The 22,676-nt window shown below is 39.5% G+C and overlaps 1 protein-coding gene across 4 annotated transcripts in view; it reads left to right on the top strand.

Moving 5' to 3' along the window:
• The first annotated feature begins 8,447 nt into the window (after positions 1 to 8,447).
• Positions 8,448 to 22,676, top strand: part of MLLT10 (MLLT10 histone lysine methyltransferase DOT1L cofactor) — a 130,202-nt gene continuing 115,973 nt past the window's right edge. For 2 of the 4 annotated variants that reach the window (XM_072412740.1, XM_072412739.1), the window contains exons 1-3: positions 8,449 to 8,779; positions 17,148 to 17,227; positions 18,340 to 18,394. In XM_072412740.1, the coding sequence (XP_072268841.1) occupies positions 8,626 to 8,779; positions 17,148 to 17,227; positions 18,340 to 18,394 (289 nt within the window). In that variant the 5' untranslated portion in view covers positions 8,449 to 8,625. Of the gene's footprint in view, positions 8,780 to 16,802; positions 16,999 to 17,147; positions 17,228 to 18,339; positions 18,395 to 22,676 lie in introns of those variants that run through there. The other 2 variants (XM_072412744.1, XM_072412741.1) reach the window with 2 other exon arrangements.

Below are 22,676 nucleotides of genomic sequence, written 5' to 3'. Positions count from 1 at the left end.
ATTTCAGGATGTGTGTGGTATAAAAGGAAGGTCTTTTATCTCATAACAATATTATTGTAAACGTATATTTGTTAAGCATTTTCGCTGACATTATGATTTGTATTGTATTTTATTATGTCTGCAAATTACATATGTTTGTCTGCATGTCCAGTTACCTACTAAAAATCTCTTGGTAGGAAAAGGTTTTGCACATGTTCTCTGCTCTTCTCTGTCATATATATATTATTTATATGTAGTGTGCTTTTTTTTTTTTTTTTACTACATTTGTAGTGCGCTATGTGACTGGGTGTCAATAGAGTGATTCCCTATAAAGTCTGTGTATAACAATGCAGCAATATTCAAACAACAGACATCCTTATTAAGTTTATTGAAATGGTCTGGTGTGAAGGAGAGCTGTTTTCTTGGCTGGGATGTTTTGACTTGTTGCAACTGGTTGGTATTGCTGGAAACTGAAGATTAATTTGCAATGTACTGTCAGAATGTCACTTCCAAATTGTTACTAGTTAATCCTGTGATTTTTGTTGTAGGTGAACTAATCTATATTAAGACTGCGTACTTTTAGGGCAACTAAAACTATTTAACAGAAAAGTCATTCATATATATATATATATATATATATATATAATTTAGTATTATATTATTAATATATATATCTTATAGATTACATACATATATAGAATATAGGAATATACATATATATTTATAATTTATAGATGTCATTTATATTTCTGTGCGTGCAGTGATGCATTTATTATTATTTTATTATTGCAGTAACATTTATTTGAAATTGCATATCATCACACTCATGTATTTATGTTGCAGTGTACTGCAGAGCATGGTAATACTCAATAGCCATTTTTTTGTTCTGTTCCATGCATTGCCATTTAAAATGAATTGGCTGTCCTAATGCACAGGAACAGAAAAGTGTGAATAGGCTCAGAGTAAAAGAAATAAAAAAATACAGAGTTGAAGAATTGATATAAATTATTATAAATACCCATTCATATGCAAAGCAAATAAATATGCTTTTCACATGTTCAGATAATGAAAGTGTATCCCAACTTCTTTTTGGTATGTGTAAACCTTCCCAACTTTGTTTTAGTAAATCAGCCTAATTATGTCCATGTTGTGTACAGGGCCTATGAATGCACTACTAAAAAAATCATTTTTTTTTCTAAATCCTTCCAGATATCACACCCTTTTAAATATATGGCTAAAGGCAGGAACATATTTGATATACGTATTCCATTAATAAATATAGGAATGAATGTGTAATGTATTTATGGAGCTTTGTAGCTGCAGGTTGCAAGGAGATGGCAAAAAATATATTGTAGTTAGATAATATTAATATTTTTATTATTGTCTCTTGTGTATACAAAGCAAAGCTAATGTGTGCAGCTGAGAAAAAAAGAAGGCATAATATGAATTTGGTGAATTATTTAGATCATCAAGGCTTGTCTTAATTTCAACAGTAAAGGGAGATAATTATACAATGCAAACAAACCTAAACTAGGCGCAGGTTGAGAAAATATGAATTAATTTAAAAATTACACAAAAAAAACATACAGAATATAATATATATTTTAAGATTTGCCTGGGGAAACAATAGTTTGCTGATAAAGTGTAAATTTAAAATATAAAATTTATAAAGTTTTTTTTATAATCTCCCAGGGATTATGCGTTCACAATACTAAAAAGTCCATTCAGGGATTATAAAATCTGCGTTTTTTATCCAGAGGGGTTTTATGTATTACAGCTGGCTAGGGGTCTTTCATCTGCTGTTCACTTGTTAAAAATAAGAGTGCTCCCTACCTTTCCGCTCAGTGGAAAAAATATGAAACCATGCACGCTGTCTATTAAATTAATTAGCAGGCAATCATAGCGCCATGTGATCAGGAGAGTATTAGGGGCTGCAGAGGGTCTGAGTACTGAGACTGTGTACATCCCATAGCTGTGTGTTTTATAGAAAGGATTCAATTTGCAAAGCCTAAACACAGATATAAAAAAAACCTTATTTTAGTTTTCAAACTTTCGTAGACTTTTCTTTTAAAATATAGTTCTTTATCCCGGTGTGTATTTAAATCTAACATTAGATTTTAAAAAAATATATGATCCTTATCCTTAGCTTTGTGAATTTAGGTTGTCTAATTTATAAATTAATAAATGATGCAACAAACAAGACTATGCAAAAAATGTAAAATATTAGGAAAAAACAGGCCTAGTAGATTTTTGCATTACTTGGTTTATTGTACAGTACAAATGGACAGAACTGAGAGTGGGCAGCATTGGGCAGAATTTATTAGAAGTAATGGGCCCAGCTTGATACAAGTGGCTTTTCTTTTACAATTTATTACAGGAATATCATCACAGGCTCACATGTCCACAATCTCTGTAGTCTGCTGGGATTTGCAGTTCTATGCCAGGTGGGGATATGGCTTTGCTGAAATGTGCCAAATACTTTATAATGTCCTATGATGGCACCAGCACTTCCATTGTACTTTAAAGACAATGGACTGGCAGGTTAATGTGTAAAAAGTACCAGAATGATGCTTTCTCTGTCTATGTCTAGGGCAGTGTAATATGAAGAGGATATTGGGGGGAAGGGGGAATCTCACTATACTATCTCGTTAGTTCCTTGGCTCAGTGAGAAGGCATTTGTGTTGGATTCACAACATCTGTGGCCTCATGCATACACTTCAGTTGAGCCAAGCTCTTTGAAGCGAGGATCATTGCATTAAATTGATGTTATTTGGTACAGAACCCCTCCGATTGCACTAATTCAAAGCACTGGCCCGTGAGCTTCATTTATCATGTGAAAAATGCACACACAATTACACAGGATGACAAAAGTTGTGGGCAGAGCATGGAGTCACCTTCCAACAATGGTCTGTACAGTTCTGATACAGTTCTATATCATGCTCGAAGAACAAACTTAGTTCTGAAAGCTTCCAATAAAACTGTCGGTCATTTCAGATGGCCTTGGGCTATGGCTGCAAACTGTATTTTTGAAAATGCAATGTGTTGCTGTGCATGGTGGCATCCGCATTAGGGCAGCCCATCCATTTAAACGGGCAACCCAAAGCACAAGAATCTGAATGCTAAGGGCAGCACACAGCATGGATGCATGGAAAGATTAAGTGAATTTGGGGTGCCATTAGGAATAAATGACAAATGGCAACCCCACACATGTGATATGCTACCACTACCTAGATTGTAAGCTCTTTGGGGCAGGGTCATCTCCTCCTGTGTCACTGTCTGTATTCGTCTGTCACTTGCAATGTACAGCGCTGCGTAATATGTTGGCGCTATATAAATCCTGTTTATTAATAATAATAATAATAATAATGTGTACAAAACCATCGATCACCACAATATGCTACTGGGAACCCAGCCTCAATGTATTATCTACAACTTTTGATATTTTGGCAAAATATGTTTTGGATCCATGACTAACTCACTTGTTTGGACGATGGTAGACCATCTTGGTGTCTTACTTGTTTTGCTACTATACTAATAATACTATAGGTACACACTGAGATTCATTCATATTATGGGTACAGAGGAGTATACACAGCAAGATTCATCCATGCTATGGATACAGAGAAATATAAATTTACTAGGATTCTGACATCCTATAAGTACAAAGGATGATACACACTAAGATTTATCTATTCAGTAGTTACAGAGGAATTTACACAGTGAGATTCATCCAAACTTTGGTTACAGAATACTATACACAGCAACATTCATCCATGCTGAGAAATATATACACACCGAGATTCAGCCCAACTTTGGGTACAGAGGAATATACACACCCAGTTATATCCATTCCATAGGTACATTCTGAGATTCAGCCATACTATGGGTACAGAAGACTACACAGCAAGATACATTCATGCTGTGGGTACAGAGAAATTTATACACAGAGAGATTCATTCGTACTATAGGTAAAATGAAATATATACACACTGACATTAATCCAAACTATAGGTACAAGGAAATTTTCATACAGAGATTCATCCATACTATGGATACAGAGAAACATATACACACTGGAATTCATTCAAACTATGTGTAGAAAGAAATATACACAGCAAGATTCATTTATACTATAGATACCAAGAAATATATACTGAGATTCATTCATACTTGGTGCAAAGGAATATATACACAATGACATTCATACAAACTATGGGTACAATGAAATATACATACCAAGATTCATCCATACTATAGTTACAGAGGATTATACACACACTGGGATTTATCCCTACTATACTACTACTTTACTACTATATATACTACTATACTATTCTACTATAGAAACAAAAGAATATACACGCAAAGTGAGATTGATTTATACTTAGGTACAGAGGAATATACATACATGCTGATTTTCACCCATACTATAGGTATATAAGATTTTACACATGCCAAGATTCATCTATACTATAGGTACAGAAGAATATACACACTCTGAGATTCATCCATACTATTGGTATAGTAGAATATATACACGCTGAGATTCATCCATACTATAGGTATAGTAGAATATACACACGCTGAGATTCATCCATACTATAGGTATAGAAGAATAAACACACAGGCTGAGATTCATCCATACTATAGGTAACTGTGATATTCACAATCCTTGCTCTGTATTTGTATCAAACATACAAATGTAGCATTATGTTTCACTTTTTACATTTATGTCTTCATATGTATGAATCCCAAATCATTTTTGAGCCCACAATGCTTTATAATACTGAGATGCTTCTGCCTTCTATGTATAAAGCGATAGATATCAAAACTGAAAATAATGCAATTTGGGCTTTTGCACCAATTTGGGCTCTTCTTGTTTTTGAATTTACAAAAAACATTGGCAACTGAAATTTGGTTGCAGTAATTTGGAATTTACACTTACGCATACCTACCAACTTTTGTAAAAGATCCAATTTTTAGTTCAATGTATGTAAAAAAAAAAATCACACTTTTTGCAGACCACAAAAATTGAATATACAAAAGCTTGATTGAACCAACGAGTGCTTTTAATTTATCTTTATGTTGGCTTTTGTTAATACGCAGTACCACAAGGAAACGCAATGCACCTGTAGGTGTATTGCACCTCAATGCATTTAGGCTCAAGGTGCAGCAGCACACCACAGTGTACATAGCATACAACCCTGTGGTGTGCTGGGCGCTAACAGCCTATTCATAATGCATCGGCTTCCATAACGTAACCCCTTTACACATGCCATAATGTGCTTTAATGAAGGTGCATTAGTGCCTGCAATGAAACACTTATATGTGGATGGGCTGCCAACATGCCCAACGATTATAAAAACTAGCATACTTAATTTTCATTCACAGTGCACATTGTAACCAAACTGAAAGAACTCCTTGGATGACATTAGGTTTAAAGAGCTTTTTACAAAATGAAGGCTGTATCAACCAATAAAATGATTCCTTAAATGTGTAAAGTCTATCTGAAGCCTCAGCATTTCTTATTTTAAATTGGAAAACTACTGGAACCCTGGTCAGGTTTTTACTGACTTCTCCCTCACCTTCTGCTCCTTCTAACATAGAGGAAATCTGGGGAATTCTTTCCAATGCACCTGCATGTGGGGGTGTGACAGGGTGTCACCGGGACAAAAAGAAAAAAAATGAGGAAAAAGCCAATCTATATATAAAAAATAATCTTGACGGGGTTCTTTTGTTCTCTGCACAATTAAAAGTGTCTGTCTGGAACTTAAAGTGATCGGTAATACATATTCTGCTGTACTTTCCTGTGTGTGTAACCCTTTTCATTCTCTTGTTTAGGCTGGCTGGAGAAAAAAAATGGAGGCCCCTAAAAAACTTTCTTTCTTCTATGGATCATACAGAGCTAGAAAAAGACGGCCAATGGAATCCTCTTAGAATACCATACAGTCTACAAGACAGAGTAAGTATATATTTACATGGAAATCATGACTTCATCATCATCATCATCATCATTATTATATATATACCGGTATATATATGTTTTTTAAATTACAAAGAATGTCAGATTATAAAGGAGGACAGATTTTACCTCCTGCAGGGCTTTACTGCAAGTATTTTTACATACTGCCCCTCTAGTGCGATCTAGAACATAGGCTCTTTGACATATGGGTAGATTTTAGGGGTGCCATGGCAAGGTATATATTTGGAAAGCCAAGAGCTACATTGTAATGTGCAAAACTGTATGTTGTTTGCACTTTTTTGTATTGTCAGGAAGCAGAATCAGACAGGGATACCGCCATATATAATAATAGGCAAGGTCATAGCTTTCGGTGGTATTTCTTTATCAGTCAGCAGAAGCCAGGGGACCACCAGAATGCACAAAAATTGCACAAAAAATGCACACCATTGACAAGCAATGTATTTTTTTTTTATTCAATCGTTCTACCTTACTGCAGTTTTTTAGATAGTTGCAGGACACTGCAATATAGATAAATACATGATCAATATAGATGATACATGAAAAAATACCCTGACCACTAGGAAAAAATGGATAGCTATTCTGTCTGACACAGAAGAACGGACCACCAGTAACCAGTGCAGGAAGCTAAGGTAGCTATTCTTGGTATGGGCATTTTTTTGTTCTAAAACAAAAGTTTACTAATGTAAATAATAAGCAGAGAACTTTATTTAGTGTAGCACAAATATCCCACAGCAGCAGGTCAGTTTGGGGACCTGAGACCCACAGGAAGAAATAGGGAAGGCCTGGTCATGGCAGAATGGCGTCTTTTTGTTTTTGTAAGGCAAAATGGGCTAGTAGCCCGCCAGAAGATTCTTTTGCGGTATAGGATTGGGGTTCACCAATGGATTTGTTTGCTCCTCCTGTGGCCCCTGCATAGTAGAGGTTCCTGTGTCAACATGTGAAAGCCACCCCCAGTAATCCTAAAAGCATAGAAACTTGAGAAAAAAAAGTCTAATTTTTGGAACTTTGGAAAAAGCAACACAGACTGAAGTAAAAATGTCATTCAGTGATCCCGGGGTGAATTTTATATACCAAAAGTGGTAACCCCGAGCCACACTCCAGGTAGGAAAAAAAAAATCCTACCTCTCCTCTCGATCAAGCGGCGTCCTCAGCGATCCCCGGCCGGCTTCTGCATCGCAAACTCGATGTGATATGTGAAGCGTCGGTACGCTGGGGAGGCGTGGCCGGGCAGGAGATTTAAAAGCAGATTACATTATTACATTATAATCTGCTTTTGAAACATTGATCACAGTAAAAAAAGTTATAAAAAAGAAATCCAAATAATAATTCCAAATGTTTATTCTATTATTGTACCCGTTTGGACAAATTTTAAAATAAAATTATTAAAGTGTACCTAAACTCAGAATTTTTACTTTACATAAAAGGGTAGAGAACCCTTTTATGTAAAGCAAAAATTCAGTTTTTTTTTTTAGTTTTTTAAAAAAAAAAAGAAGGGTGCAGCACCGCTCTCTAATTCTCTGCCGCCTAGGCGGTTAAGAATGAATGGGAGCGCAAAGCCTAAGTCATGCTTCCCGGGAGGCTCTTGGGCGCTCCTTCTGCGCATGCCCAAGCATCTTAGGCATGCCCAGAAGGAGCCTTTCTGCTTAAAGAGCAAAATTTGTCGATCTCACACATGCGCAGTGAGATTGGGTGGCATAGAGTAAAAAAAAATTTGCCAATCTTGCGCCCGGGTGGGGTGATGTGGGATGAAGAACCCAGAAGAGAAGATGGTGGCGCCTGGAGCGCAGGCTCCTGGACGACTCGGGACCCGATACTGGACATCCCTGGAGTGATTGGACTGCCCTGCAGGATTGAAGGTAAGTGTATTTTTGTTTTTTTTTGAGTTTTGAGTGTAGTTCCTCTTTAAATTAATTATTTTTCATTATTATTATCATTCATTATTTTTTATAATTATTATTTATAATTATTTATATTTTATGATTTGTGTTTCAAACTTATCATACCCGGGAGTTATTCCTAAGAATTACAGGCCTAAAATATTAAACTATGGATTTATTTATGTTGGTTACCTAGGTAACAAGGTTTATTTTTATTTCTCTTTATTTAGACAGTAGGTTACTATTGACAAATGAATTGGTTCACATTCAGCTTTCACTTTAGGGCCTGTGTTATTCCATTGCTGTGAATATTATTTTATTTTATTCCCCTCAGTGGCCATATCTCCTCAGGCACCCCAGTCACACAGGCAGCCCTCCCAGCACGTGCACTGTACGTGCCTCACAGGGCGCACACTGAGGAGAAGGGCGGGAAAACAACAAACCAGTCATCACCCAAAGCCCCGCCCACTGCACAGAAGCTCCTAGAGTCCTCCCTCCTCCCCATTCCTATCCTCTACGTGCCCAAAACAGATTTGCAGTGGCAACGAGGCGACCAGTAGGGGCGCTGTGGTTAGCGGCTGAGGCTAGGTGACATCGGCGCGCGTGCGCCCTGCTCTCTCTGGCTTTTCCTCGTTGTGATCCTGCCCTGGCTGCCTGTCCGGGCAGACATGAGGCGGCTCCGGTGCCAGTAATGCGGGTGGGCAGGCTGGGCCGGCGCTGGGGAGCCGAGCCTCGGGAGCGGCAGGCGAGTAACCGGTGCGTGTGTTTGTGCTCGCTGTCCTGTAGATGGTGTCTGGAGAATTGGCATTGGACGAGGAGCTGACGACTAGTATGAAGGAGATGATCGGAGGCTGCTGCGTGTGCTCGGACGAGAGGGGCTGGGCCGAAAACCCGCTGGTCTACTGCGACGGTCATGGCTGCAATGTGGCGGTGCATCAAGGTAACCCTGAAGTGGGAGGGGAAAAGGTGGAGGGGGCGGGTTTATGTGGCTGAAGGGGAGGGGCCTGTATTTGGGGACACACTGACCATCATGACACTGGTGGTCACCTGGTCCTGGGAGAGGCACCCATACACCTAATATGGTTACAATCTATAGATTTCCCCCATGGTTGATCTGCACCCCTGGCCCTGCATGTTGTAAGCGAGTGACCTCGTCTTATGACCTTCTTGCCATGTGTATAGACTTTATACACTGTGCCAACGACCGAATCGCCTGATTGTGATTTATTGTGCTTTGGCCAACGCATTCCGACGCATGTTCACAGCCTTTCCATGGTGCCTATTCACTGCAGTGCCTGAAATAACGCACAGCAAGGTTTAAATCGGAACTAAACGCACCTCTCGCTGCTTAATTGCTGGCACTGACGTCTTGGGTTCTCTTTTTGGGTTCAGGGTTTGACCTTTATGATTGGCCAGGCTGTTATAATTCTACTTCCACGCATGCGCATTGGAGATCATCTGTAGTGAGCTGTGCATTTCTCCCCTGACTCTTTTAGTCGGGCGCACCACCCGCTGTTTTTGGGTGGTTACTGAAGAGTTGGGTCACATATTTGGGGCTGCTACAATTTCTTCCCACCCGGCCTAAAAAGACCCACTTATGTCTATGTGTGTTCATTTCTTCCCAGCACCCGGGCATGCCAGGATCATGCACATGTGCAGCTCAGTGCACATTCTATAAAACAGTGGTACCCAACCTATTGCAGGTCGCTGACCACTAAATGCATGGTTTCGGGACGGCACATGTGCGGGGAGCCGTGTGTCACTCAAAGGTGAAGAAACTTCCAGGGATAGCTTCCAGGGATATCTGCATGGAGTTTGCAGGTTCTCTCTGTGTTTGTTTGGGTTTCTCTGGTTTCCTCCCACATTCCAAATACATGCAATTAGGTAATTGGCTTTCCTCCAAAATTGACCTTCGACTGTAATAAAGACATATGACTAGGGTAGGGACATTATATTGTGAGGAACAGCTAGTAATAAGACTATGGACTTTGTACAGTGCTGTGTAATATGTTGGTGCTATATAAATAGTGTGTAGTAATAATTCATCTGTTTGCAATTTTTTGTTTTTTAGGTTTAGTTCTGTTTTGATGGCAGGGCAGAAAAATATTATTAATAATAAACAGGATTTATATAGCACCAACGTATTATGCAGCACTGTACAATAAAGGGGCTGCAAATGACAGATATAAAATGCATGCAAGTGGCAGTTTTGGAGCATGACTACCAGTACTACCCAGCAACTTCTGATTTTATTGGATGAATGTATATACCCATTAAAAAAAGAAAACAAGTAAAACACAAACTATTCCGGTTTGTCTAGTTTTGGCCAAACCAGCAGAGTGATGCGTCTGTCTCTGCTCTCCTATTGGCTGGAACAAAGCCTGCATTGGAACAAGGTTGCAGCCTCACAGCATCATTCCCTTTGGGACCTGATTACACCTGCCTGTATGCAAGCGCCATGCAGCAATGACAGGTCCAGGATCCTATCATCACCGTGTTCTAGGGAAGCCGACTTCTTCGCCGCAGACTTCTGGGTCCATGGAGATCCCCTTCCGTGATTGGATGGCCACTGATGATGCAAAAAGCTGCCAGGAGCCAGGATTTTGAGAAAAGTTTAAACCAATGTTTCCCAACCAGGGTTCCACCAGAGGTTACTAGGGATTCCTTAAGCAATGAGCAGTTTGTGCCTCTCAGGTTAGTTTAACTGACACTAATGATGTTTTTGGCTATCTGTAGAGGTGACATTCTTCCCATTGGCCACCACACTAATATACTGGGATCTGTGGATATAGTAACTATATCAGAAGGTTCTCTGAAGACCTGAAAGTTATATCAAGGGTTACCTATGGTATATAGATTGAGAAACTCTGGCTTACATAGTTTGGCTTGGCTTTAACATGGTGCCCCAGGATGGTCAGGGGTCAAAAGGCCGTTATTCAAAACATTGATTTCTAGCCTTCTCGGATGCTTTCAACTGCCATCCCATCATAACTAACTGCCAGGTGTTTACATTGCTATAGAGGGGACGATGGTTGGTTGAGGTGTTCAGTTGATCAGATTTATAGAAGTTGGTTACATTTTTATCAGAAGACACTGCAAAAGGTCAGGGGGTTCTTTAGGTTCTTTATCAAAATATGAAAAAAAAAAGTTAGGATTAAAGATTCACTTTGACTCTGATAACCCATTAGGAGCTCATAGGCTTCTAAATATGTTTGAGTTTAAAAGTTTTTTTATTTAATATTTTCAAATCTGTACATTTTGTAAAAATATTACTCAATGATCATGCATTGATAGTCCTTGTTCCAGCACTTCCTGTTATGGGGTGACAACTGTCTCCCAGTTGTGCTCCTATGTTGAGCTGCAATGCTCACTGTGGTAAAACACTGCAATGCTCACTGTGGTCAGTAGTATTGAGAAGCTGATGAAATGACCGCTCTGGATCAGGTTCACCATCTCCATGGAAGTCTGTGGTAAGGATGGCAGGGCCTATCCCTGCAGGTCCTGACTGCCAGGGTCCTGACTGTCACAAGGTATGTATGCGCAATAATCAGTAGAAAAGATGTGCATATTTGCTGAATATGGCAGAAGCTCCCCACCCACCAACTAGTTTAATTAGGCTTGAAAAGTTTTTTTTTTATATAGAAGCCACTTTAAGTCCCTGTATTTCACTATATAGTCCCTGTACAGGAGAGATGCTCCAAAAGGCATCAGTCAGGCATGTTGCAGTTGGAGGAGCACGCTGCTAGGAGAAGAGCATGGAGTGGCAGACAAGCTCATCCGTGTTTTTTCTTTTTCTTTCACTGTCCATTCACAGGGTAGTAATGAGACCTGTAAGTTAAAGTAAAACTGCAGCCACTTGATAAAAAAACAAAAAAACAAAAAAAAAAAAACAGTTCCCACAACCTGCTGGTTAAGCTGCGTACACACTTCCAATTTTTATCGTTGGAAATGAACGACGAACGAACGACCGGTTGGCCAAAAATCGTTTGTAAAAAAAGTAACCAACGACGTCGACAAACGAGGATAGTCGTTGGAAATGAAGGACGGGGCCGGCTGATCGGATTGGACGACGATCGTTGACCATCTATCGTGTGTACGGTCGTTCAGTGATCGTCCATGGTCTGAGCATGCGCGGTGAACGAACGTTCGCTCACTTCCTGTGGTGCACGTCACTTCCTGTATCGTTCAAACGATTGCATCTATCGTGTGTACAATATCTTTGAACGATCGTGTGGTTATCTGTAGGTACAGGATCGGTGCTATACGATCGTTCGCAGATATCGTGCAGGGTCGTTCGTTTACCAACGATAAAAATTGGAAGTGTGTACGCAGCTTAAGTCTTAGGACTAAATTTATGCAACCTTTTGGCAGGTAAAGCAGCTCTGTATGTATTTATTCTGTGTGTTTAACTGTTTGCCCTTATTCCGGCTTGAAATAAAGCTGCGGGATGCAGTGCAGTCAGTTAGCGGTACTGCTGCACTCACATTTTTTTTTTTTTTAAGATCCGTATCTCTGACATCACAGTATTTATAATTGGTACATTTCATTCCTGCGGTCCATTCCAATGGTAGTTTGTGCAAATCTCTCCATCTGAAGGAAGATTGTACTTTGTGTATCCGGCCATGAGCTGCAGCCAGCCATACACTGTGCGGAATGTTCAATTCATTCAAATGTCAAAACCAAATCCCATGTATGATACAATTTTTTTGAATAGAATGACCAGTGGGCAAGGTGTTTTTTTTTTTTTGCTAATGCGTTAACCAATTATATAGTGTCCAAAACCACCTTTTGTGTTAATATTTCAATGTCACACCATGGAACCAAAGATTACCATTTGATACCAAAGGATGCACGTAGCATATTTAACATGTGTATTGTACATGGGATACTTGTAGGTGATTCAAAAAATTGTAATAAATCAGACGTAATCCCGATTTTATATGAATCAAAATGCCATTGAGAGAATGTTGCGTAGATTATGCCTGGCAATCTTCCATATGGATATGTGAACACTGGTATGTGGGCTGTGGTTTTAGTGTTATGTTTTTGCATCTGGGACAGTTGTATATATTTGATGTGTGTGGCAGGGAGCCGTGCGGCATCACGCAAACTCTTGTTCTGAACTTTGTTTGTTTTAAAATGTTGCCCATAACAGCAGCATTTTTTGGGCCACCTTGAGCAGTGCCCGTGACTTTCCAATTTGCTTTGTTGATTGTGCCCAGGCCTCTTATGTCACAGAAATCGCATTGTCTGACAGGTCAAGAAGCAGCTTTGACGTCTTGATGAGTTTCCCAGGTCTTGGCAATGTTAATGTGGGCTTTCTGTAGGTTCTCCCCTTTAGGCTGTGTTCAGGCATAGTCGTTGCAGGCTTGTCAGCATGGAATCCATCTTTGTTTAGGTTCCAGCAGCTGAGTGCCAGGACATTATGCAGGCCCGGACTTTACAGGTACTTAACATCCAAGGACAACTTTATCCAAATCTGGCTTGTTTGGGTTTCCACTTTGCACAGATGTTGGCAAGTGGAATTAAATGCCGTCGTCTTGTTTATCTCAGGGATTTAGTAGCAAATCCTCATTCGAATTCTCCGCTCCAGCTATTACACCGAACGACCAGAAGTATGTGGATTCCCCTCCAAACCATGGCGTTCAGGTGTTTCCAGTGGGTGGCACAGTGATTCAGTAGTTAGCACTCCGGCTGAGGGACAGCTAGTGACATGACTATGGACTTTGTATAGCGCTGTATCATATGTGGGCGCTATATAAATACTGTGTAATATTAATAATAGAAATTCTTCCTGTTTCTACATTAGTAAGCTAGAAAAAATAATTTTGAATGGTACATAGCCATTGTTTTCAGGACGACCTGTTGACTTTATTTGTAGTGCTAGTGATTTCACATAAGGTGAAAAGGTGCAGCCGGCGGTTTTTAAATTCTCAGGCATGCAGATTTGGGCATAAAGTCTAAACTTCTCCATCTACTTCAATGCAAAATTTTAAAACCGCTGGGTAACGCCTGGAAAGCGACCTCTATGGTCATTCATCTAAACAAAACCTCAGAGTGTTTGCATCTCCCTAATGGGGACACTGACGCCAATAAAAAGTATTCTGCCCCCTCAACAATCCAAATCATTAGGAAAAGTTTGGCTTTTATATCTTAACACAGCTCAAACCTTTTTCTAGTTTTTCAATTTACGGATCAATCACAAAAAAATCTTATTACTTTGTTTTATACGTTGCCTTGATATCTATCCTTAAACATCTTTAAAGTGTTAACGTCCTCCTAATTTTGGTAAAATGTAATTATTTCCAGGTAATAAATATACTTTCTTACTGTCTGTGTTCTGGTTTCTGTTTCCCAATGTTCTGCTGCATTGTAGATCTGCTACAGTGTAACATTGCATTGACTGGAAGGAAGATTATATTATTTTCATACAAATATTGCTGTAATATTGATATTCTATTTTAATAATCTAAATATTTAAACCACGGTGGTTGATGTTTGAAGAGACCCCGATGTTTAGTTTCTTTATTTCCTAAATCAGAATCTTGCTTTCCCCCTGTTCCTATGATGCAGCTTCCATCGGTCTCTGGTAATGTTAATGCGTCCTCCATGCTCCAGTCCTGCTTTTAGTCCCCTAATGTCCTGTAGTCATGTGGAGCTTGGAATAGGGATTGTGCCCATTCCACCGTCCAACCTTCACCATACATAGAATGACATTCGCACATCTTGTGAGCATCTGAAGATATGGCATTTGTATAAAAAAAAGTGATCCCTTTGCACCATGTGCAGCACTTTAGAACCCATTGCTACTGTTGTGGTCTGTCTTTGTTTTGGAAAAACAACAAGGCAAAGAATTTGCAAGGAAACTTTTGTATCATTGTGTTTTCAATGCTGTACTTTGTATCTTTTCCCCTTTTTTAATTCGGCAAAATGTATAATTCATTGTGCATGCAACCAAATTAAAAACACACTCAAATTGCAGCAATGCAAATAGGCCCTAAATTGCATAGTTTTCATCCAATCTGGGATTAACTTGCTTGACATTTTCTTAGATGGTGATGGCTTAATGATTGATGCACTGTCAAATATTGAGCAAATTGATTCCTGGACTGGATGGGAAGTTGTTTTGAGCAGGGGGGCTGTCTAGTCAGAGTCAAGAGCAATTATTTGGCAACATTTGGAGTCTGCAAATATATACCAACTCCGACTCCACAGCCCTGCTCAGCAGACTGTTGTCTGGGCCAGTAACACTTTTTTTGTCTTAGGTTGACACTTACTCACTTTGTTGCACTCTTCCCCCATCCTTGTCTCCATACCACGGATTTATAGTTAACAGAGGTGAACTGGTTCAGTTCCCATAAGACTCCTTCAGGTTTTTTTTGCATTAGAGACTTCGCACCCAAAGTTATGAGTTTAGAAAATTGTTGACTGGATCAACGGGTATTTTTTCGCACCTCTTACAATGGTATATTTAACACATCAAAGTCATTATTAGGGGTTTCAGTAGCAGTTTGGCAGCACATGAGTGAACATGGCAGGCCTGACCAGGACTTCTGTATATTAGCTATAACTATATTTAAGTCTGTGTTGTACTTGGTCCATGTCTATTATACCAATGTATGTTATTGATTTGTGTATTGTATTTTAAGCTTCTGTAAATAAAAACCTATGAATTTTATGATATAGTTCAATTATTAGAAAAACCACCAGAAAAGCCCCATTAGTTATATGAGCATGTTGCTCTAATCCTTACTTTTTATTTTGGTTAGGGGTTTTCATAAACTTTACTTTTTTATCTTTGGTGTAAAAATTGATATATATATATATAAAATTCAGAAACGGAGAAGTTTTAAATGATTTTTGGTTGATTTTATGTGTTCGCTTGCATGGAGTATGGTTAGCATTCGGCAGAACTTAAGCTGTATGAAGTCTACATTTGAACACATTGAGTTCAGGTCTTGGAGCTATTTATATGACTTTTCCTTTGGACCAGCGTTCCTCTTTAACTGTCATTTACATGTACGAGTTCTCTTCTTTTCTTGGATGAAGCTTGGAACTGCCAGACGGCAGAATGAAAGCGGCTGATGTCCCCTGTGGATTAACATTCCCTGCAGACATTGTCACCCTGTGGATTGTTAATAGTAAACTGGGCTGTGTAACCTCTGTCCTGTATACATATGTATGAATCACATTATAATGGATGTAGCTTTGCTTTAAAGGCAGGGGCTATTGAATAAATGAGGCCCCGAGGAATGGCAGCAGCCCCCGTTTTATCTTCCTTGGCTTATATTCATGATTGTTAGTGTCACTTCTTTTGCTTGTCATTCCCGTGATACAGGTGACTCTGTGCATTGTACTACAGGCACATCGCTGTAATGGTAAAAATAAATATTTTAGTAGCGATGGATCATATTTTTTTTTTTGTGGTTTCAGCTGTGCACTGTTTGCAGACAGGTTTCTAATATTTTCTGTATGTATGAATGGTGTAGTCCAACTTGCAGACTGTGGGCCAGGACCTGGCCAGATGCCTTGAGACCTGGGGGTGCTCTATGGGCATATTTTATGTATGATGTTTTCATTCAGGGTGCATGTTATTACTTTATTGTTTCCTGTATCCAGTGCCCTAGGAATGCAGCAGAGATCAAATATTTCAAATGATTGTTTTATCCAAATGTGGAAAGCTGCTTCGTAAATTGTAGAAATCAAATTTTGCTGCAAAGTCAGTGGAAGGGTTAAGGCATTCCTCTGGCTGTTCTCAGCAGACATCCCTCCCCCTATTCACATTACCTGACAGAGATTATGGCTGCCTTCTGGCAGCCAGACAGCTGCTTTGTTGTGCTGGGTGCCTTGGCCTGAGTTGTATGAAGCAGAGGAATGACAGGGAGGTGCAGAGTCTCTGCGCTCCTCCTCTTCCTCTGCACAGCAGTCCTGTGTGTGTCCTTTCTTGTGTGGGAAGATTTGGATACAGCTGCCGGCGATTCTGCCTCTGGAACACAAATCCAGGCTGGAACGCTGCTGTTGGAGTTTTATGTTTTATATTGCATGTAGTAAAAATATCAGTACGATTATTTCTGGTGTTCTGCCAGCTGGAATATTGAGCACAATGTAAAAGGAGCTGCAGAACTCTGCAAGGATAAGTAGGATCTCTGCTGACACAAGGTGAAGGCAGCATGTGATAACCTGTGATTGTGTAGAAGAACATTTTACAAAAAAATGCGGATTAATTTGTATGACCCCGTGATACGTGATTTCAATGCACTCGTTATAGGAATATCTTCATTTAACTTTGTGTGTTTTATTTTTCATAGCTTGTTATGGCATAGTGCAAGTGCCAACTGGACCGTGGTTTTGTCGAAAATGCGAATCTCAGGAAAGAGCAGCCAGAGTGGTGAGTTGATGTTTGTTATGAACTGTAATTTCTATGCATGTTTACCAAACAGTTAATGTAGATTGTTTTGGACACATTTGAGATTCTTTGTTATGCAATTTAAACAGAAAAATGTTTGCCAATAAACCAGAACCGCCCATGCGTTCTTATCCTAGCACAGTCAATCCACGAGAACCAATAAACTCAATCCAGGAAGTTGCACTCTGGTGTGAACGAGGAACAATTAAATTATTCCTTGTGTTTATGTAGCACCTAAAAACGGGCTGGATTTTGTAGCGTGCTTTTACATTTTAAAGTCTGATGTTTGTGCCCTAACAGTAAAAGGTGAAGTTGCGGCTTGAAAGCCACTAATCAGCAGCTATAGAGAAAACTAATACTTTTTCTTTTTTTAGAAAAAGTTCTGCTTTAAGCTTAAACCCATCAGCCCAAACTCCCCACCCACTTAATCTAACCTAGTCTTATCCCACACAGATGTTTACTTACCTTTTCCTGACATTACAGCCTTCATTGGTGTTTATAAATTTTAATTTGAAATCCTCTCTGATGTTAGATACCCCAGTGCCGTAATTGTCGTTAGAAATGAGTGAGGTCGTACTGCAGTAGCGTTGTGGGCACAATATCATTCAGGTCTATAGGAAAGGCAATGACAGTGCTGCAGAAGATTTTCAGGTCTGGGAATAACAATGCTGGAAGAGACTGGGCATGTTCCTCTTTCTTTGCTGGGGCATTTCTTTTTTGTTTTCTTACCTGGTCCTCACAGTCACACCTCCCTTATCATCCTAATCTTCCAGCAATACCTATATAAACAGGAAGTAGCTGGAGTTTAGTCTGAACCCTTCCCACCCCCTCTGTAAATACTAACCTATTCAGCATTATATCCCCTACTCCTCATCTTCTCCCTTATTTTTTGTGGTGTCTGCATTGAGATGAAATGAATCTAAAAACAAGTTACACTTTGTTCTCTTGCATAAGGGCCCCAATGTCATTATGTATCATTACGTATCCCAGTTCTGCCACTGTATAGAAAACAGGTGATTTGAATACTTATATAGATTTGCATCAAATGAAACCAAAATATTTATTTACATTCATTATTGTGTTTCTCTCTCTAGAGATGTGAATTGTGTCCCCACAAGGATGGAGCACTAAAGCGCACTGATAATGGGGGTAAGTGAAGCTTTTGTTTGTTGTACGTTAAAGATGATTTTTACAACTGTACTGTATGTTGCTGCAGGCGTTTGCATCCAATTTTATCACATATCAGATGATAGTCATGAATTAGTAGAAAGTTATATTGTATTTTCCATTGTCCGTTTGTATTAAAAACTGATATTTACCCTAAGGCTGGGTTTTACGACACATCACGCAGTAACATGTATACCTGTTTGTGGTGCCAATTTTTACCACGATTGGCCTGGATTTTAGTGCAAAAAAAGGCACAGATAGATGTGAACTATTGTGATTGCATGTTATGAAACAAAACTGTATTTAGGTTTTTAGTTTGGTTTGATATTTTTTTTTTTAAATAATAGGGCTGTTTTATTGCAACTCATCATGGGATAATTTGCTTGTTAAGATGTGTTAATGCAGCCCAAGTCGTAAAAGTATTTTTTTTTTTTTTATATGAAATTTCTACATTAAAGTGCATATTAGAACCATCTTTTTGTACATAAATGATTAATTTTGGATAACATTGGGGTTACTAAACCCCCCTTTTTTGCTGTGTCATCCCCATTGGGAGCTTTTCTTTCATTCCCTGTCCATACAAGGAAGAGGAAAATATTAATATTATTAAAAAACAGTATTTGTGTAGCGCCAACATATTATGCAGCGCTGTACATTAAATAGTGGTTGCAAATGACAGACAGTGACTCAGGAGGAGGAGAGGACCCTGCCCTGAAGAGCTTACAATCTAGGAGGTGGAGAATTACAATCTCACCAATGTGAAGCGAGATCCCAGTTTATACAGTTCACTTTGAAAGAAATGTCCCCACTTTAACAGTTCCTGTTACTGTAACATTTTGAGGTTCCCTGAATTTTCTAACTCTATCTAACTCCTATCCAGAACGCTTCTTTACAGTGGTCTAAAAATCTGAAATGTTTTCTTTTTTTGCATGATTGCACCACACCAGTGCATTGAGAGGCCTCTTAGAATACTCATTATCTGTAAAGAAAGGATGGCATGTTTTACCTGAAACACAGTGAGAACATACCAGCTGTAGGTAGTGTCCTGTAGTTGTGCAGACCCTGAAATTTAAAGCATTCTTTAAGTGTAACTAAACCCATATATGCTAAACTGACCCTGTTGCGTTGCAGGGCGCCACCACCGTCTTGTCTTCCTAGTTATTATCTTTGGCCATCCTAATTGGCCAGGCTGGGATGAAGTAACTCTTGTTCATTTAGTCTGTCGCAGCAACCGCAGGTGACAGCTCCAGTTCTTTCATAGGAAGAGGTGTTTTATAGTTTACATCAGATTATTATTATACAGTATTTAAACAGCGCCAACATACCGGTATTATGCAGCGCTTTACAAAGTCCACAGTCGTGTCCCTCAAAGGGGCTCACAATCTAATGTCCCTGACATAGTCATATGTCATTAATACAGTCTAAGGTCAATTTAGAGGGAAGCCAATTAATCTAACTGCATATTTTGGAATGTGGGAGGAAACTGGAGTACCCGGAGAAAACCCACAAAGACACAGGGAGAACCTGCTCCAAACTCGCAAACTCCATGCGGATAGTGTCCTGGCTGGGATTAGAACCTGGGACCTAGAGTGCGAACCACTGAGCCACCGTTCATCTCCTATAGCTGGGAAAGGTAATACCATTATTTGAGATATCGAGGGTAATAGAGATATACAAGGTCCCTCACACTGCAGTTCTTCTTAAAGTACTGGTACTGCTCCCTGACATCCCAATTCATTCTCCATGGGTCTACCGTTGAGAGAAGCTACATGTGGTGTCTCCCCCCAAGGCAGTGGTTCACTGGCATAAGGAAGCAGTACCACACTGCAATCTCCCTACCAGTCTGAGTAGAGTTGCCTGTTGCAGTTTCCTTTTTTGTGCCTATGCTGGGCAGTTCTGGATATAGAACTTTTGGGTAGTGGCTGAGCTTGCCTTACCCCATTGCCTAACTCCCAATAGTGGTGGCAAATAAGGTAGCCCATCGATATGTTTATAGGTGGGTAGGGTGGAGCAGGGAAGCATTACTGTTTTAAAATGTTGCCTTTTCAGAACAACGTGGCATCTGGACATAAATAACAATTATGAGTACCTGCCAGCACCTTGAATCTCTTTGATTTGTTGGAGAAATTCTTTTAGCTAAGCATTGAATTTGAAGAATGCTTGCAAGTTGATTGATCACGGCACATGGCAAAATAATTGTTTAATTTGCGCATGCTAACAGACAGGTAAGAATCGCTATAGCAGTAGAGACGTGATACCTCTTCTGCACATAAAGCTCTCCCTTTTTACACAATTTTACATTTTAGCTTAAAAGTTCCATCAGCGAAATCAGAGGGCAAAATCCTTTCATTGGTGAGCCCACACATTGATGGGAAGACTAATTTTGCAGATCCTTGTCTCTGTCTAGTTGTGACATGTCCTCTTTACAATGCCAGTAGAGTTTATGTATATTGCATTTTACATGTGGTACCATTCAGCCCAATGGAATCAATGCTTTGCCTAAAACCACATGTAAATTGCAGTAAGCAGGATTTACTTTCTAACACACCTTATGAAAACACACAGGCGGAAACCACACCATTGAAAACAATTTCACAAAACTCTCCATGTGCTTCAGGTGCTGAAAAGCATGTCTAAAGCCCAGAGCTGGACACGAGCCTTTACCTTACCGCATGTACCGTTAGCTGATGCTGCACACAGCTTTGTGTAATGGGATACATTTGCTGATTCTGAATCATGTGGAGCCAGGAAGGAGAAACTGAGCCTTCGTTACTTAGAAGGAATATTCATCATATTCAGAAACTTGGTTTTGCTTAGCCTTTGGAGCACAGATGAAACATATTTTCGGTTGACGAGTTCTTTTGTTGCTGATCTGTTTCCCTGAGAGGCCACATTGTTTGAGTAATCAACATTGCAGTTTGCTGCTGTATCTTAATGTTAAAGCTGCTGTGCGTGATGCCTTGCTGGTTTCATGTGAACAGGAGCAGTGATATTGTCTGAATGTTGTGAGAGAAGACTCATCTAAGTATAGGTTGTCTTACCAAGCACTGTACATAGGCTTTTGTTGGCTTTTATATGCCGGATGGTGATATTATGTTTTATTGTTAAAGGTTGCTTTTTATTGTGATCGGTTGAGCGGTTTCTCTACACAAAATCTTTGTTAAATAGGGGAAAAAATGCAGTACTTCCTCTTCATTTGTGTTTCACACACTCCCCATCTCAGTCACTGCAGATTTCTGTGGGAGGGTCTCATCAAGCACCTGAAGGTTTCAAGGTTGCTTTATACTTTGAGAGCAGCACGGAAACATTGCCCCCCCCCCCCAAGTTAACTGCATAAGGTGGACTTCATTGTGGGTCATTAGGTGATGTCAGACAGCTCAGCAAGGGGGCTTTGGAGAAATCTAGGTACAGATAAACTTGCCAAAACTTTATTAGATGGAAATTGGAAGGGTTAGCACCACTTTCATGAATTATTTCTGTCTGTGTCAACCCCTGGGTGCAGTTGCTACCTCTAGTTGTTAGAGAGACCATTGTCATGGATAGAAAATCCAAAATTCTGTTGAATGGCTGTTGAGCAGCGCCCCGCTGCGTTCTCTCCACTTAACTTTCATTACGGTGGTTTGTCATTCGTGGATCCGCCAGGATGGATCCATATACGACGTCAGACGTCACATCTTTGCTTTATGCAGATAAAGGCTGCAGTCATGGAATTTTTTTACCAGCAGTAGAAATGAGCATTTACTGCCTAAAGCAAACACTGGGGTACCAAATTTAATTTCGGCTCATGTACAGAAATTTGGCTAGGCCAAGATGAAAATGCAGATTGTTTCTGTTCTTAAAACCGAACATATGTTTGACGTGTCTAGGTTATATTGTGAATAAGTTCAAAGAAATATAGTGATTTTATTCCCGCCCAACTACGAAAATAAAACTAGAGTCATATATTAAGGCTGAAGAGTCTTGGATGCGGTCCAGCATACAGAACAGACATGGCTGCTAATCTTAAACAGCCAAGCATACTTTCAATCTTAATTTACATAGCAATTGAACTGTGCAGCATTAAAAAGTTAACCTGTAGAATATGGGTATTTGTGCTTTGATCTGCAAGAGATGACGTAATTCTAGCAGTATTTTGTTTCCATATATACTGGGAATGGCTCGCCGAATTTGAAAATCTGGTGTTTCCAAGGTGGCCGTTACATTTGGATTATTATGCTGACTGGAAGGCCAGCTTTGCAAAGAAAGAGTGAATTTTACAGAGTTG

The sequence above is a fragment of the Pyxicephalus adspersus genome, chromosome 5, assembly GCF_032062135.1.
Source record: "Pyxicephalus adspersus chromosome 5, UCB_Pads_2.0, whole genome shotgun sequence".
In the NCBI taxonomy this organism is placed as follows: domain Eukaryota; kingdom Metazoa; phylum Chordata; class Amphibia; order Anura; family Pyxicephalidae; genus Pyxicephalus; species Pyxicephalus adspersus.
This window is presented reverse-complemented; position numbering and strand designations above follow the sequence as displayed.